Raw genomic sequence first — 15,473 nt, 5'->3', positions numbered from 1 at the left:
TTTCCTCCAGTTCTGTAATTTTGCCCAAGTTTCAAATTGATAATCACTGGTTGGTTTATCGCTCCATACCCAATGTGGGGCTTGAACTCACCACTCTTGAGACCGAGAGAGAGCCACAGGCTCTACTGACTGAGCCAGACACGTGCCCCCGATAATCACTGCTTTACATTAAAAACAAAAACCTCTCAGGGCACCTCGCTGATGCAGTCATCCAACTTCAGCTCAGGTCATGATCTCCCGGTTCATGAGCTCGAGCCCTGCGTCGGGCTCAGTGCTGACAGCTCAGAGCCTGGAGCCTGCTTCGGATTCTGTGTCTCCCTCTCTCTCTGCCTCTCCCCCTCTCGCACTCTCTCTGTCTCAAAAATAAAACAAAACAGTAAAAAAAAAACAAAAACAAAAACAAAAACCTTTCCAAAACACACACCTCTCAATACAGAAAAAGCCTAAGGGAAAGATAAATCATGTGACTAAAGTTAGCACAACAAAATTTGGCTCATCAGCCTCCAAATAAATCTTTGCGTGTTCTCCCCTGCACTTCAACTGATTTCTTCTTTTAAGGGACTATCTAAGCTCTCAATCAGAACACCGTAGACCTCACGTTGCTATTATGTGTCTTATCAAAACCAACTACTTCTCAGCCCGTCCTGCAATTTTAACTCCTGGAGAAAGTTCTCAATTGCACGCTGTCTCTACAAACATTCCCCCGATCTCTTGCATCCAATACCCCCAGCAACTCAGAGAAGAGTTTGCAATTTTAATATGTTCCAGAAACAGGAGACGAAACATGACAAATTTAAGATGATGAGAGAAAAATTCAAAAATGAAAAGGTTGTATCTTATTCCTGGGCTGTAAGAAGCAGGACGAACAGCAATCTTCTTTTTATACAATCCTCGAGGCCTTAAACAAACCTTTGATGGTGTAAGTAGGGTTGCATAACCCCATTTCATTACTCTTACTACCAGCGGCACCTACCCTGTATCTCCCAAGCCGTGAAGGAAAATCACCTAAAAGAGAAGAGGGAAAATTAATAAGCAATGCCTAAACAGACCCACAGAGAAGCGTTAGACACTGAGGCCTCGGTTACGGTGGATGATGCCGCAATCACAGAGCACTGCCTTCAGCAAGTTCATCAATCTCTACAGACCTCTTAAGTGACGAAAATCTTTAACTTCTCTCCCCGAGTTCCTAAGACAATCAAGGTGGCGTTTTAGCACTTAAAAGAGGTCCCAAGTAGACATTCCTAGGTGCGAATGTCCACCCATTTTAAGAAAAAGACTTTGTCTCTTTCCAGTCAAACCATGCAAGCTTCGCATAGGGTGCCGAATTTTTCCATCGCAAAAAGGAACTTCCGGGCGGGCATAAAAAGTTTGAGATCCTCATACCCAAGTTTCCTAAAAAAATCAAACAAACAAACAAAAAAACCCAAAAAACAAAAACCAAAACAAAACCAAAAAACAGCACCTCTGGTTTTGGGAGACACGAAATCTTCAAACTTCTTTAATTTAGAACAAGAGTGCGAGGTAAGAAAATAAAGCATTCCCTCATCACAAATGAGACAGAAGCATGTTAGAAAGCCACCTCGTGTTAAGGCGCTTGTCCGCTAACGCCACTGTCCCCAAGCTGGGACGGGGGGGGGGCGGCGGGGAGGGTTCCGGGGGGGCGGCGGGGAGGGTTCCGGGGGTCCGGCGGGCCGCACTCGCTCCGCAATGCGGAGGACTCGGGTTCGGGGGGCCGTTGAGCGGGAGGGAGGCGAATCCTCCGGGCCGGCCGCGACCCCGGCGCGCTCCGCTCGCGCCCTCCGCCCGCGCCAAGCCGCTCTTCCCCACCCCCCCCCACCCCCACGAGGGGCAGGGCGGAGCGCGCCCACCCACCGGTCGCCCACCGGCCTGCGACGCCGACCCCGCGCGAGAGGCGGCAGCCGGCGGCGGGCCGAGCGGGCCCCTCCGAACCCTGGCCGCCGCCACTCACCGCAGCGGTGGCTTTCCGGGCGGCGGGCACGACGGCGGGAAGCGGGGCAGACATGTTATTGCCGCACATACACCGGCTCGACTGACGGCGCGCGTCGGCGGCGGAACGGAGAGCGGGCGCCCGGCCCCGGCCCAAGGGCGTGCGAGCGGCGAGTCCCGGCCCGCCCCTCCGGGCGCGCGCTCAGGCGCGTGCGCGCCAACGAGGCGCCTGGCCGCCCTGCGCCGGCTCCGCGCGCGCCCGCGCTGCGGGACGCCGGTCGGCCCGCCCCTCCCCCGCCGCCCGCTCGGCCCGCGTGTCACAATGCCCGGCTTCTCCGTCCGCCCGATTGGCTGCGACCGAAGCGGACCTTCTGGTGCCCCGCGGCCCGCGAGCGCTCGGTGCGGGTGGCCACGCGGCGCTCCTGCCCGTGGGGCGTCCCGGGCACCCCGGGGAAGGCTCGGAGGCCCAGGCCAGCAGCGTGGTCCCCGGAGCCCAGCTTTATCCTCCGCTCCTGGGGCCCCGTAATGAAAGTAATTATCCCCGAAGCCAGTCGTCGTACCCAGTCCCGGATATTCCTTTGTGTCCTGAAGCCAGGGCTGTACTCAGTTCGTAAGAGTCAAGAAGGACTGGACTGGGAGAGGCCGGTGGAGCTTTTGCCGTATTTCCATTCGGGGCTCTGCTAGTGTGCAGTTTGGGGGTCGACTCCCCTCCTCCTTTAAACTTCACCTGAAAAGGAAAACACTCAATTGTGGATCCACAATTTATGACTGACGAATATTAACACTGTACTGATTTAAGCACAAGATTGGATGGCCCCTTTTCTGCACGGTGGCTCAAATTATATCACTTTGTGTATCCCGGAGGCGACAAGAGGCAGAAACGCTTGAAACCAAAATGCCTTGACTTTCAGAAGTTAGCAATTCAGTGGAGAAACTTAAAGGATCTATACAATCTTTAGAGAGTAGCACCTAAGGTAGGGAAGGAAGCTGGTGAACAAAAGGGTTTCAAAAACCCACTCCACTTTAATTCACATGGTAACCAGAATGCTGAAGGGTTGGGGATCTTACTGGTACTGTTTTTATGACTCGTATCTTGGATTGGAGTGCTGAGAATTCAAAAATGTTAAGTTGGTGCTCACTTATTGAAAATGATAATGTGACTCATTTCACATAGGAGTATACGTGTTTATGTCAGGCTTTTAAGTATTTGGTTGTGATCTAAATAGAGAAAAACTTTAGTTCTTGCTGTGACCACGACATATTCCCTAGTATGTGACTTTTTCTATGATGTAATATGTATAGTTCCCCGGGGCACCAATCCGTTCTAACGATTAACTTCCAACAGTGCGGAGTTGAACTGCTCAATTTCGTGTATTTCAGTCACCTGCCCCTCCCTCCCTATCCAAATGCTAATTCCTGCAAGATTCTCCCAAGTCATACATCCTTTAAAGAACCTTAATGTTCTAATTAATTGATCTCTCTTTTCCTCCCGTAAGGGAATGAAAGAATTATAGTGGAAAAAAGACAAAATTATAGTTATTTTCAGAATTAACAGAAAATAGGGAAAACTTAATGAGTAGTTACAAGAAAATTTAGCAATATAGCTAATTACTAAATCAATATACAAAAATGAGTGGTTTTTCCGTCTACAAACAATACCTGGTTAGAATATCTAATGGAAGACAAAATATTTGCAATAGAAGTTTAAAAAAATGTATTCAAGCAAAATTTAACAAGAATGTATCAGACCTATATCAGAAAAAGCATGAAGGCACCAGGGTACGAGAGCAAATAATTGGATAGGAAGATGCACTGTTATAAGGTTATTAATTTGCTCAGAGTTACTAACACAGTGTACTTCCAATTAAAATCCCAATAGTTTATACTTTGATAACAATTATTTTTGAATATCCCAATCAAATTTTCTAATTTCATAAAATAATTCTAAAATTCATGCGCGTGGGAGAATAGACATGCAGGAAAATCCAGGAATTAAAAAAAGAAATATGGCAATTTGAGGTACCAACCCTACCATACATGTGACATTGAAGGGGGTCAGAATTCATGCCCCAAATTCTGCCATTTGGCAATATTGATCATTTTGCCTTAAGGCCACTGAGAAACAATAGATGGAGAAAGAAGCCATCTTGGGGTTTCCTTTAAGAACAGAAACTCTAAGGGGCGCCTGGGTGGCTCAGTCAAGCGTCCAACTGCGGCTGAGGTCATGATCTCACGGTTTGTGGGTTCAAGCCCCGCGTCGGACTCTGTGCTGACAGCTCAGAGCCTGGAGCCTGTTTCAGATCCTTTGTCTTCCTCTCTCTCTGCCCCTACCCTGTTCACACTCTGTCTCTGTCTCAAAAATAAATAAACATTTTTTTTTTTTTAATTTTTTTTTTTTCAACGTTTATTTTTTTGGGGACAGAGAAAGACAGAGCATGAACAGGGGAGGGGCAGAGAGAGAGGGAGACACAGAATCGGAAACAGGCTCCAGGCTCTGAGCCATCAGCCCAGAGCCTGACGCGGGGCTCGAACTCACGGACCGCGAGATCGTGACCTGGCTGAAGTCGGACGCTTAACCGACTGCGCCACCCAGGCACCCCAAAAATAAATAAACATTAAGAAAAAAAAGAACAGGACGGTCATAAATCTCCTCTCCTGGGGGGAGATTTATGGCCACAAAGAAGACAGAGAAAGCTGGCACCAAAGTGCTATTTCACAAACAAACTTTGCTAAATAACTTTTATCTTTCATTAGTTCCCCCACAAATTTACCTTCCCATAATTTACAAACCCTAGAAGCTCAAAACCCTTTTTGTTTGTCTTATCATTTCTCCATAAATTTATTTCCCTTTCTTCAAATGGTACATAAGCCTCTATGTCTGACTACCTCTTTAGAGTTGTGTGTTATTTTTTTCTCCTTACGTAATCTCAAGGACCAACGTAGGGCTCAAAATCATGACCCCAAGATCAAGATCACGTGTTCCACAGACTGAGCCAGCAAGGTGCTCCAACTCTTTAGAGTTTTTGTGTCATTTCTGTGAGGTCCCCAACACAGGCATATGAAATAACCCTTTTTCTCCTATTAATCCGTTTTTTGTCAATTCAGCTTGCCAGGCTGCAGTTACTGAACCTAAGAGAGGAGAAGAAAAAGTGTTTTCCCTGCCCATCAATATCACCTAGAATTACATTGGCTACAAGAGTAAATTACCAATGTAAGAAAGTACAAGTAGATCGGATCCTTTACTGAATTCCCTTAGTTGAGTCAATTTAGTTGTAAAATGGAATGAAAACTGCAAGAAAAAAAGAAACATAAGAGAAATAGGGATATGTTAAGGGTGACATTTCAAATCAATAGAAAAATGAGTTTTTCGATAAATGAGAGCAGAATAACTGGCTACCTTTGAGAGAAAATTCAGATGGTTTCTCCATTATTCCTCCCACCAAATTGTAGGCAATATCCAGAAGAGAAAATCCAAATGACTAATACAAGGAAGTGCCCCACTTTTCAAATCATTAAAGAAAGACAAATTAAAACAATTTACTACTTTAGACCTGTGTTACTGGAAAGAACAGAACCATGTTAAATTGCACACACTGCTAAAGAAAAAATGGAATACAGCTGCAGAACAGTTGGGAAAGATCTAGTGAAGTTGCAGATGTGCAATGTGAGAAAATCAGTAACATGAAACCTCACTAAAACAGAGTGGGGAGGTTTGGGCAGGGGGAGCTCTGCCCTACCATGCCTAGTCAGTTGCAGACCCAACAGGAAGAGATAGACTTGACCTTACTTGGGTTTCATTTTGCCGGTGGCTACTACTCTGCTACTTCAGCTTGAGCAAGAGCCACTTTCCTCCCTCCACCCCTCCACCCCCCAGGCAGCTCAACCAATGAGAAGGCACCAGATGTCAAATTCCCAATGTACTCAAATGGACTTTTAGTTTATAGCAACCTTCCCAACGTACCCCTTCTCTCCTTAAAAGAAAAAAAGAATAATATTACCTCTCCTTTGTTCCCCGGACTTACCTTTGGTTTTGCCACAGTGTCTTTGTCCCAGATTATAATTCGCTTTTATTCCTGAACAAACCCATCTTTTGCTGGTAAAATAACCAGCAGTTTTTACTTTTTAAGGTTAACAGCAACTATGACCTGACAACTCTGCTCTGGGGCATACCTTGGAAACCCTCACATATATGTGCACAGAGAGACTTATAGGAATGTTAAAAGCATCACTTTGTAAGGTGAAAAACCAAGAGTTACCTAAACACTCGTTGACAGGAAATGGATGAATTCATGGTTATATTCATATGATATTATACAAAGGTGACAATGTATGAATGGTGGATAAATACAGCAACATGAGCAGATTTCAAAAATAATGCTGAATTTTTTTAAATGTTTATTTATTTATTTGGGGGGGCGGGGAGGGGCAGAGAGAGAGAGAGAAATCCCAAGCTCTGTCTGCACAGAGCCTGACGCGGGGCTCGAGTCCAGGAACCATGAGATCACGACCCGAGCTGAAATCAAGAGTTGGGCGCTTAACTAACGGAGCCACCCAGGTGCCCCCAAAACAACACTGAATTTTTTTAAAACAAACAACAAAAATGAAATTTTGTAAGAAGTTTAAAAGCCCATTAAGATACCATATGTTGTTTCTTTCAAGAGACCTGATCATTTTCTAGCACTTCTTTCGCTCATTATCACTATTTAGAGATCCATCCGTATTGTATCAACTGTTCACTTTTTAAATTGCTAAGTAGCCTCCCACGACCCTCCCACGACCCTCCCACGACACACCGTTGTTTATCTGTTCACCTGCTGAGGAACATTTGAGTTGTTTCAAGTTTGGGGCTATTACAAAGGAGCTGCTATTACCAACCCTGTACAAGTTTTCTTGTGAACATACGCTCCCATTTCTCTAGGAGTGGGACTGCTCAACCATGTAGAAGGTGAAGCCTTAACTCTTTAAAAACCTGGGAAAATATTCTCTAAAATAGTCATTTTATATATCTGATCACATCTTTTGTCCATGTTTTAACTGGGTTGTCTCAATATTATGTTGTAAGAATTACACAAATAACTTAGGGACAAATACTGTGTCAGAGACACGTTTTAAAAACACTTCTCCCAGGGGCGCCTGGATGGGTCGGTCAGTTAAGCATCTGACACTTGATTTTGGCTCAGGTCATGATTTCACAGTTCATGAAATTGGTTCACTGACAGTGTGGAGCCTCCTTGGGATTCTCTCTTTCCCCCTCTTTCTCTGCCCCTCCCTTGGTCTCTCTCTCTCAAAATAAATAAACATTAAAAAAATACTTTCTCCCAATCTGTGGCTGAACTTCTCATTTTCTTATATGCCTTTTAAAGACTAAAATTTTTATGGGGCGCCTGGGTGGCGCAGTCGGTTAAGTGTCCGACTTCAGCCAGGTCACGATCTCACCATCTGTGAGTTCGAGCCCCGCGTCGGGCTCTGGGCTGATGGCTCAGAGCCTGGAGCCTGTTTCTGATTCTGTGTCTCCCTCTCTCTCTGCCCCTCCCCCGTTCATGCTCTGTCTCTCTCTGTCCCAAAAATAAATAAACGTTGAAAAAAAAAATTTAAAAAAAAATAAAGACTAAAATTTTTACTTTTCATAAAGTCAAATTTATCAATTTTTCTTTTATAGTTTATGCCTTTTAGTTTAGTTTATGCTTTAAGAAATTTTTGCCTAACCCAACATGACTAACATTTTCTTGTATGTTTTCTTCCAGAAGATTTATACTTTTAGCTATTATATTTAGATTTATTATGATCCATCTTGAACTATATTTTCATAAGGTATGAAAGAACGATTGAGATTTTTTTTGCATATGGCTATCTGATTGTCCATTATCATCCATCGAAAAGATTATAATTTCCTCTTTGCTTTATTTTCCCCAGTATCTCCTCCGTTTCATTTTAAATGATTTCTATGAAGTCTTTGTTTGTTGCTCTTTTTCTACAGTGTATAACTTGCTGGTAATTTTACCCATACCATTTTCTTCTCAGACATTATATTTTTCACCTCTAGACATTTATTTGTAGTTTTGTTTGTTTGTTGTCTTTTGGATTAGCAAAATTTTTAACTGTGGTGAAACACATAACCTAAAATTTATCATCTTAACCATTTATAAGTGTACAGTTCAGTAGGGTTGAGTATATTTACATTGCTGGGCAATAGATATTTTTTTAACATCTGTGTCTTCTTAAAATGCTCATCGGTCCTCTATCTTGAACGTATGAACTGTATTTATTCTGTTTAAACACTCTTGCCAATTGTTTCTATCATCTCTGTCATTTCTGGATCTACTTTAAAACATTTTTTTTAATGTTTATTTATTTTTGAGACAGAGAGAGAGCATGAGCGGAGGAGAGGGAGGGAGAGGGAGACCCAGAATCCGAAGCAGGATCCAGGCTCTGAGCTGTTGGCACAGAGCCCGATGCGGGGCTTGAATTCATGAGCTGTGAGATCATGACCTGAGCCGAAGTCAGACTCTCAACAGACTGAGCCACCCAGGCGCCCCTGGATCTACTTTGATTTTTTATTTCGTTTCTTTCTTGCCTCTTTGCATATATGGTAATTTTTTCTTTTACAATATGCTAAATATTGTCGATTTTATTTTCCTTATTTTGTTAGTTGTTGGAGTTTCTGATTTTTCCTAAAATATTTTCGGCCTTTGTTTGGGAATGCAGTTAAGTCACTTGTTAAGTTGGTCTATCTGAGGCTCGCATTTTTGCTTTGCGAGGCGGGTCCACTACAGCCTTTACTGAAGGGCTAATTTGGTCCCAGCCCTTATGCAGTAACGTTTTGGGAATGTCCTTGTGTTAGGAATTTTTTTTTTTTTTTTTGGCTAGTGGTAAGATAAAGTATTCCTAGCCCTGTGTGAACTCTGGTAAAGCTTCTGCTTGCATCTTTCTCATGGCCGTTCACTGGCCTTGAGTGGTTTCTTCACACACGTGCTGACTAATACACACATTTGGAGCTTTTCCTGTGCAGCTTTCTCTTCTCTTGTACTTGATCCCATAAATGCTAGTAGGCTTTCCCGGTACAGACTCTGTCTCTTCACCTCTGGGAGACTAGAGGGCTCTGTTTGGGTACTTCCTCCCTGGATGTAGCCTGGAAATTCGCTCCATGCCATCAGTTGGAACAATAATGTAACTCAAAATTTTTGTTTCATTTCTCTCAGAGAAGTGCCTGTTGTCTAATATCCACCAGCCATTATGCTGTATATTTTGTCTGGTTGCTTAGTTGTGTGTGGTGGGAGGATAAATCTTTTTAAATATTATTATATTAAATATAATTCCTTTTAAATATTATTATTCAGTTCTTGCCCCATCATTGCCAGAAGCCAAAAATCTCAAAATATTATATGTTGATAATGGATATACAGAGACAGAGTAAAAGTACAAAGAAATGCATAGGAAGGATAAATTCTAAGTTCAGAATAGTGACTACTTCTGGGGAAGTTGGGAGAAATAGGAATATGGTTAGGTATAAAAGGAGACTTACAACTATAAAAATACTATTTTATTTCACAAGGTAGGTGGTGGGCACATAGGTGTTCAGCTTATTGTTAGTTATATTTAACATTGGTCTTGAAATATCTCACCATAGAAAGATTTCAAATAGGACAAAGGGTTAAGTGGGTTTTTGGTTTTTTTTTGACAAAGAAACCATAAAAATGCTAGAAGAAAGAACATATATGTCTTAGTGGCATTTATAACCTTGATTCAACATTTTACTCTTTCTGCAAATGTATGTGTAATATATAAGAAATAGTCTTGAAATTAAATAATCTGCCATAAAAAAAAAACACCGAGCCAGTCTTGTGCCCATTTATTTGATTTTTGCTCTATAATGCTGATGTGGAGAATATACATATTTCCAGACTGTTCTTGACTTCTAGAATAGTTTAAGGCAGTGAGACTGAAGCTGAGCAAATTGCAATCCTGAGTAGGGAGAATTAGGTAGTATTCTGTGGGCTCATTCTTCCAGCTCTGTATAATAGTAGGAAATCATTTCCTGAGTCTTAGGATTGGATACCAGCAAGACTTGGAAAGGCTCACCAAACCATCTTGTTTCTATTTTACATCTACCAGAGGGACCACACCTAGCAACACTATGGCACTGTATAGTTGTAGGAGAACTCTTGCTACTACGCGTCTATACCTTTCCCTTTTATAAACTTTCCTTTATGAACACGAAGGACTCTGTAGGTGGTGGTTTTTTTTTTTTTTTCAAATATTTCTGATTCTCTGTCCTCCAGGACATGGTAGGATTGCACTTCCCAGATTTTAAGTGAGGTCATGTCAGTAGGTCCGGTCAATAAATTGTAGGTAGAAGAGACATGTGTCACTTTCAGACTAGAGATTTCCATTCCTGGTGTGAGAACCCCCCAGAAGCCTCTTTCCATCTGTCATAGCAACCTGCAGGTTTCATGATATGGCTGCTTTCTCATCCTGGGTTCTAGGATTAGAAAGATAAGGAATAGAGTTCCCAGCTCATCTTCAGTGGGCTTATAATGTAATCAAGAAATAAACCTTCCCTTAGAAAATGCTAAAAAAATCTTTTGTGTCCTTTAGTTCAAATGTCCCTTCAGAGAGGCAATATTTGACCATTCAGTCTGAAAGACAACACAAATATCAGTTATTCCCTAACAAAATCCCCTAATTGTCTCCATGGTACTCCTTATTCTGAGAAATAGTTTTATTTGTACTTATTTATTGTATTTCACCCCCCCTCCCCCCCGCAAAAGAAATAACCCAGAAAATTCCATAAGAAGACTTGCCTAGAGTGCTTGGGTGGTTCAGTTGGTTAAGCACCCAACTCTCGATTTTGCATCAGGTCATGATCTCACAGTCATGAGATCAAGCCTTGCGTCAGGCTTCACAGAGTGTGGAGCTTGCTCAGGGCTCTCTCTGCCCCTCCCCCACTTAAATACATAAACTTAAAAAAAAAAAAAGACTTATTTCATTCACTGAATGAAATTGAATCAGATCAGCCTGATTCTCATAGGCCATGGTAAGAAGTTTGCATTTTACTCAGGAGCAATGTGAAGTCACTGAAGGGTAATGACATTCTGACTTTTTGGAAAATGGATTGGAAGGGCACAGGAGTGGAAGTGAAAATAGTCATCAGCAGACTGCAGCATTGTTCTAGGCAATATGGTGGTGGTTTGAACCAGCATTATGTTTACAGGTAAAAGTGATAGGTGTTGTTGATGGATGAAATAGGGAAAGAGGGGCATTAAGAATGACTCTTAGGTTTTGGCTTTAATAACTAGGGAAACAGAGGTGCCATTTATTGACAAGGAGAATATAAGGGAAGAGGAATTTGGGGAAGATTGTGGTAGAGTGTTGGAAATCTAGGATCCCCTTTTGATGATGTTAAGACATCTTAGTCAAGATATCAATTAAGGAGCTGGATACATAAAAGTTGAACTCCAATTTGGGATACAGATATAAATCTGAGAATCTATAAACCATTTAAGATCACCTTGAGAGAATATCTGAATAGAAAAAATAAATTTCAACATTTAGAGAGCAGAGAGTTTAAGACAACTCGGTAAAAGTGAGTGAGATCAACCAGGATGGAAGAAGAACACCAGAAATGTGGGTGGTCCAGAAACTACACAAAGTATTTCAAGGACAAAGTGATCAACTGCCTTGAATGATGCAAAGCACTCCTTTAAAAGAACAGAGAATTTCCATTTTTTTCAGCTTTATTGAGGTATAATATACAAAAATTGTACACATGTAATGTATACACTTTAATGAGTTCGGATATAAGCTTAGACCTGTGATACTACCACCACGATCATGGTTATAAGCAAATCCATCACCAGGGTGCCTGGCTGGCTCGGTTGGAGGAGCATTGTGACTCCTGATCTTGCGATTGTGAATTTGAGCCCCATGTTGGGTGTAGAGATTACTTGAATAAATAAGTAAACTTGAAAAGAATATCCATCACATCCAAAAAATTTCCTTTGTCCCCTGGCTTTTTGTTTGTGGTAAGAATATTTAACATAAGATTTACCCTCTTAAGAAGTGTGTAATACCACACTGTTAACAACAGAGTGTTGAATGTTGTAGATCTCCAGAACATACTCATCCTGGAAAACTGAGACTTTATACCCATCAAACAACTCCCCCATCTCAACTATCAAACTCACTCCAATCTGGCAACCACCAATCTATTTTCTGCTTATTTGACTATTTTAGATACATTATAGAGGAGGAATCATGCAGTATTTGTCCTTCTGTGACTGATTTATTTCACTTAACATAATGTCTTCCGAGTCCATCCATCTTGTCAAAAATGATAGCATTTCCTTAATTTTTAAGTTTGAATAGTATCTACTTATATGTATAGCCCACATATTCTAAAAATTTTGAATATAATTGACACACAACGTTACATTAGTTTCAATATCCCACATTTTCTATATCCATTTGTCTTACATTGGATATTTGGGCAGTTTCCAGATCTTGGCTATTGTGAATAGTGCTGCAATAAACACAGGAGATATCTCTTTGAGATCCTGATTCCAATTCTTTTGGGTATATACCCAAAAGTGGAATTGCTGGATCGTATGGCAGTTCTGTTTTTAATTCTTTGAAGAATCTGTATACGGTCTTCCAAAGTGCCTGCACCATTTTACATTCCCATGAACAGGAACAGCGTACAGGGTTCCAATTTCGTCACATCCCTACCGATACTTATTATCTTTTGTTTTGTTTTGTTTTGGCAATAGTCATTCTAACATTTGTGAGGCAATACTTCATTGTGGTTTTGATTTGCATTTCTTATCAGAACTGGCAACATGGAGGTTATTCGTAGGAAAACATAGGATTAAAGAAGAGGAAATAGAGATAGCCTACATAGAACTCTTTTGAGGAGTTTTGCTAGGAGAGCAAGCAGAAAGATGGATACAGGTGAAGGCGTGTGGAGGGATGATGGGATAAAGAAAAGTGGTATAGTTTTTTCGTAATCAATGCTAGTCATGCGTTTTTATATGCTCATGAGACCACCTGGCATGAGGAGAGATTGATGATGCTGATGTGGGAAAGATAGGGGATATTCAAAACAACAAAATCCTTAAGCAGGTAGGAGGCATGGAAGTCCAGATCACAGTTGGAAAGACTGACCATTAGCAGGAGGAAGCCACTTCCTTGTCTTTAACAGGATATAGAGAATACACGCAATGATGGGAAGGATTGTACATTTAATGGTGGGATGTGGGAAAATGCCTGAGCTCATGAGTGCTTTTTGTAAAGTAGAAAGGAAAATCATTGGCTGAGAAAGAAGATACAAAGTAGTCATTGTGGAGAGTGAAAAAGTAAGTATTCTGGGACACTGGAATAGGATGACCAATTTGGGGTCTGTGATCTTGAATTTTTTTTTTTCTTTTTTTCAACGTTTTTATTTATTTTTGGGACAGAGAGAGACAGAGCATGAACGGGGGAGGGGCAGAGAGAGAGGGAGACACAGAATCGGAAACAGGCTCCAGGCTCTGAGCCATCAGCCCAGAGCCCGACGCGGGGCTCGAACTCACGGCCCGCGAGATCGTGACCTGGCTGAAGTCGGACGCCAACCGACTGCGCCACCCAGGCGCCCCTGTTTTTTTTTTTTAATTAACGTTTATTTATTTTTGAGACAGAGAGAGATAGAGCATGAACGGGGGGGAAGGTCAGAGAGAGAGGAAGACACAGAATCCGAAGCAGGCTCCAGGCTCTGAGCTGTCAGCACGGAGCCCAATGTGCGGCTCGAACTCACAGACTATGAGATCATGACCTGAGCCGAAGTTGGACGCTCAACCGACTGAGCCTCCCAGGCACCCCTGTGATCTTGAATTTAAAGAAAGCTTGTTAGCCGGACAGCTAGTTCTTTATGGGCAGGAAAGAGAAACACTGAAAACTGCTCTAGAGAGAGAGAGCAGATACAGTAATTGTTGTAGCTTCTTATTTATATCCATGACAATGTTAAAAAATATATATATATATAGCTAAAAGATGTTGTAAGTAGAAGGGGCCAAAAAGTGTGAGAGGTTAGATGAGTCAATGCCTTCATCTTACACAGAGTGAGGAGTTTCTGTATGCTTTTGACAATTGACAATTCAAGAGATAGATATTTAAAGTACTCACATTATTTGAATTACAGTTACCATAGAGAAAACTAAAATACTAGGAAATAGTTTAAATTATCTAAATCTTCATCTATCTTAAGACAAGTGAATATACAATGTCAAAAATTAATAAAACAATTAGTGGTAGAGATAGTTTAATTTATAAATATAGAAGTACTCACCTGATGAAATAAAAACGAAAGTTAAAAGTTGATTGCCTATGGAAAACTGTTTCTCATGAGACTCTTCGTACTATTTGATTTTTCTCCAAACAAATGAATGCATTACTATACTTTAATAAAATTAAAACAAAAACTATTCAAGTATAAATGAAGACCTGTAAGTCAGGGCCAACCTTTGATAAAACTAGGTAGGTTTTATCAGGGTGACATTTATTTCCATCCCCTTCCCATGCCCTCTTGGTATTGTTTTTTCCCCAGTATCAAAGGGATTTACTGCTCTCCTGCACCTGGGTTCCTCCTCTTTTCACTAAGGAAACTCTCATCTCTAGTTGTTTTCCAATTCTCAACTTTGATAAACACAAAATAAGCCTGTTCTTGGTTGCACTCTAAAAATGACTTGTTCTTGGGTCACAGAAAAAGTCAGTAATAATCTAATAACTGAAATTCTTTTCCTCTTGTTCCCATCCCTGCCGAAATATTCTTTAATGTGTGATCTCATTTAGGAGGAGAGTTTATGTGCATGTTTTTGTTTTGTTGCTTTTTAATCTCAGAAACAGAGGGGTAAGTTGATTAGCCTCTTCCTAGTGTATTTTATTATGGTTCATGTAAACTGCCTTATATGATAAAATTATCCCTTTATTTTCACGTCCCCAACTCTCATTCTCTACCCACTTTGAGAATTTTCATTAAAAAAAAATTTTTTTTTAATGTTTGTTTTTGAGAGAAAGAGAGAGAGAACGAGCAAGGGAGGAGCAGAGAGAGGGAGACACAGAATTTGAAGCAGGCTCCACACTCTGAGCTGTCAGCACAGAGTCTGACACGGGGCTGTAACTCACTAACTGCGAGATCATGACCTGAGCTGAAGTCAGATGCTTAACCGACTGAGCTACCCCACACCCCGAGAATTTTCATTTTAAATGAGTTCAAAGGAATTAATCTATGTTGATGGACCGTTAGGGTCCTTGCATAAGTGGCAAAAGATTATTTAGGAGTGTGTGAGAAAGAGGACTTCCCAAGGAATTTCAAATTATACCACCTTCACAGGATTCATTTCATTCTTTTTATATAATGATGCAGTAGTCATTATTAACTGGGACTGGAATCAGGATGGACCTTAAGCAGTCACTGAAATGTTTTCTTTTTATGAAGACACAGGCTCCAGGCTCTGAGCTGTCAGCACAGAGCCCGACGCGGGGCTCGAACTCAC

At 41.6% G+C, this 15,473-nt stretch overlaps 1 protein-coding gene across 1 annotated transcript in view; it reads right to left on the bottom strand.

Annotated features, from left to right (window-relative positions):
• LYPLA1 (lysophospholipase 1) overlaps positions 1-2,143 on the bottom strand; it is a 30,670-nt gene extending 28,527 nt beyond the window's left edge. Inside the window, exons 1-2 of the mRNA XM_086695004.1 lie at positions 1,970-2,143; positions 974-1,005 (exon numbers count right to left, since the gene is read on the bottom strand). Coding sequence (XP_086551130.1) covers positions 974-1,005; positions 1,970-2,038 — 101 coding nt within the window. The 5' untranslated portion in view covers positions 2,039-2,143. The remainder of the gene's footprint in view (positions 1-973; positions 1,006-1,969) is intronic.
• Positions 2,144-15,473: the final 13,330 nt, after the last annotated feature.

This window comes from Puma concolor, chromosome F2 (assembly GCF_028749965.1).
Source record: "Puma concolor isolate L17-30 chromosome F2, mPumCon1.1.hap2, whole genome shotgun sequence".
In the NCBI taxonomy this organism is placed as follows: domain Eukaryota; kingdom Metazoa; phylum Chordata; class Mammalia; order Carnivora; family Felidae; genus Puma; species Puma concolor.
This window is presented reverse-complemented; position numbering and strand designations above follow the sequence as displayed.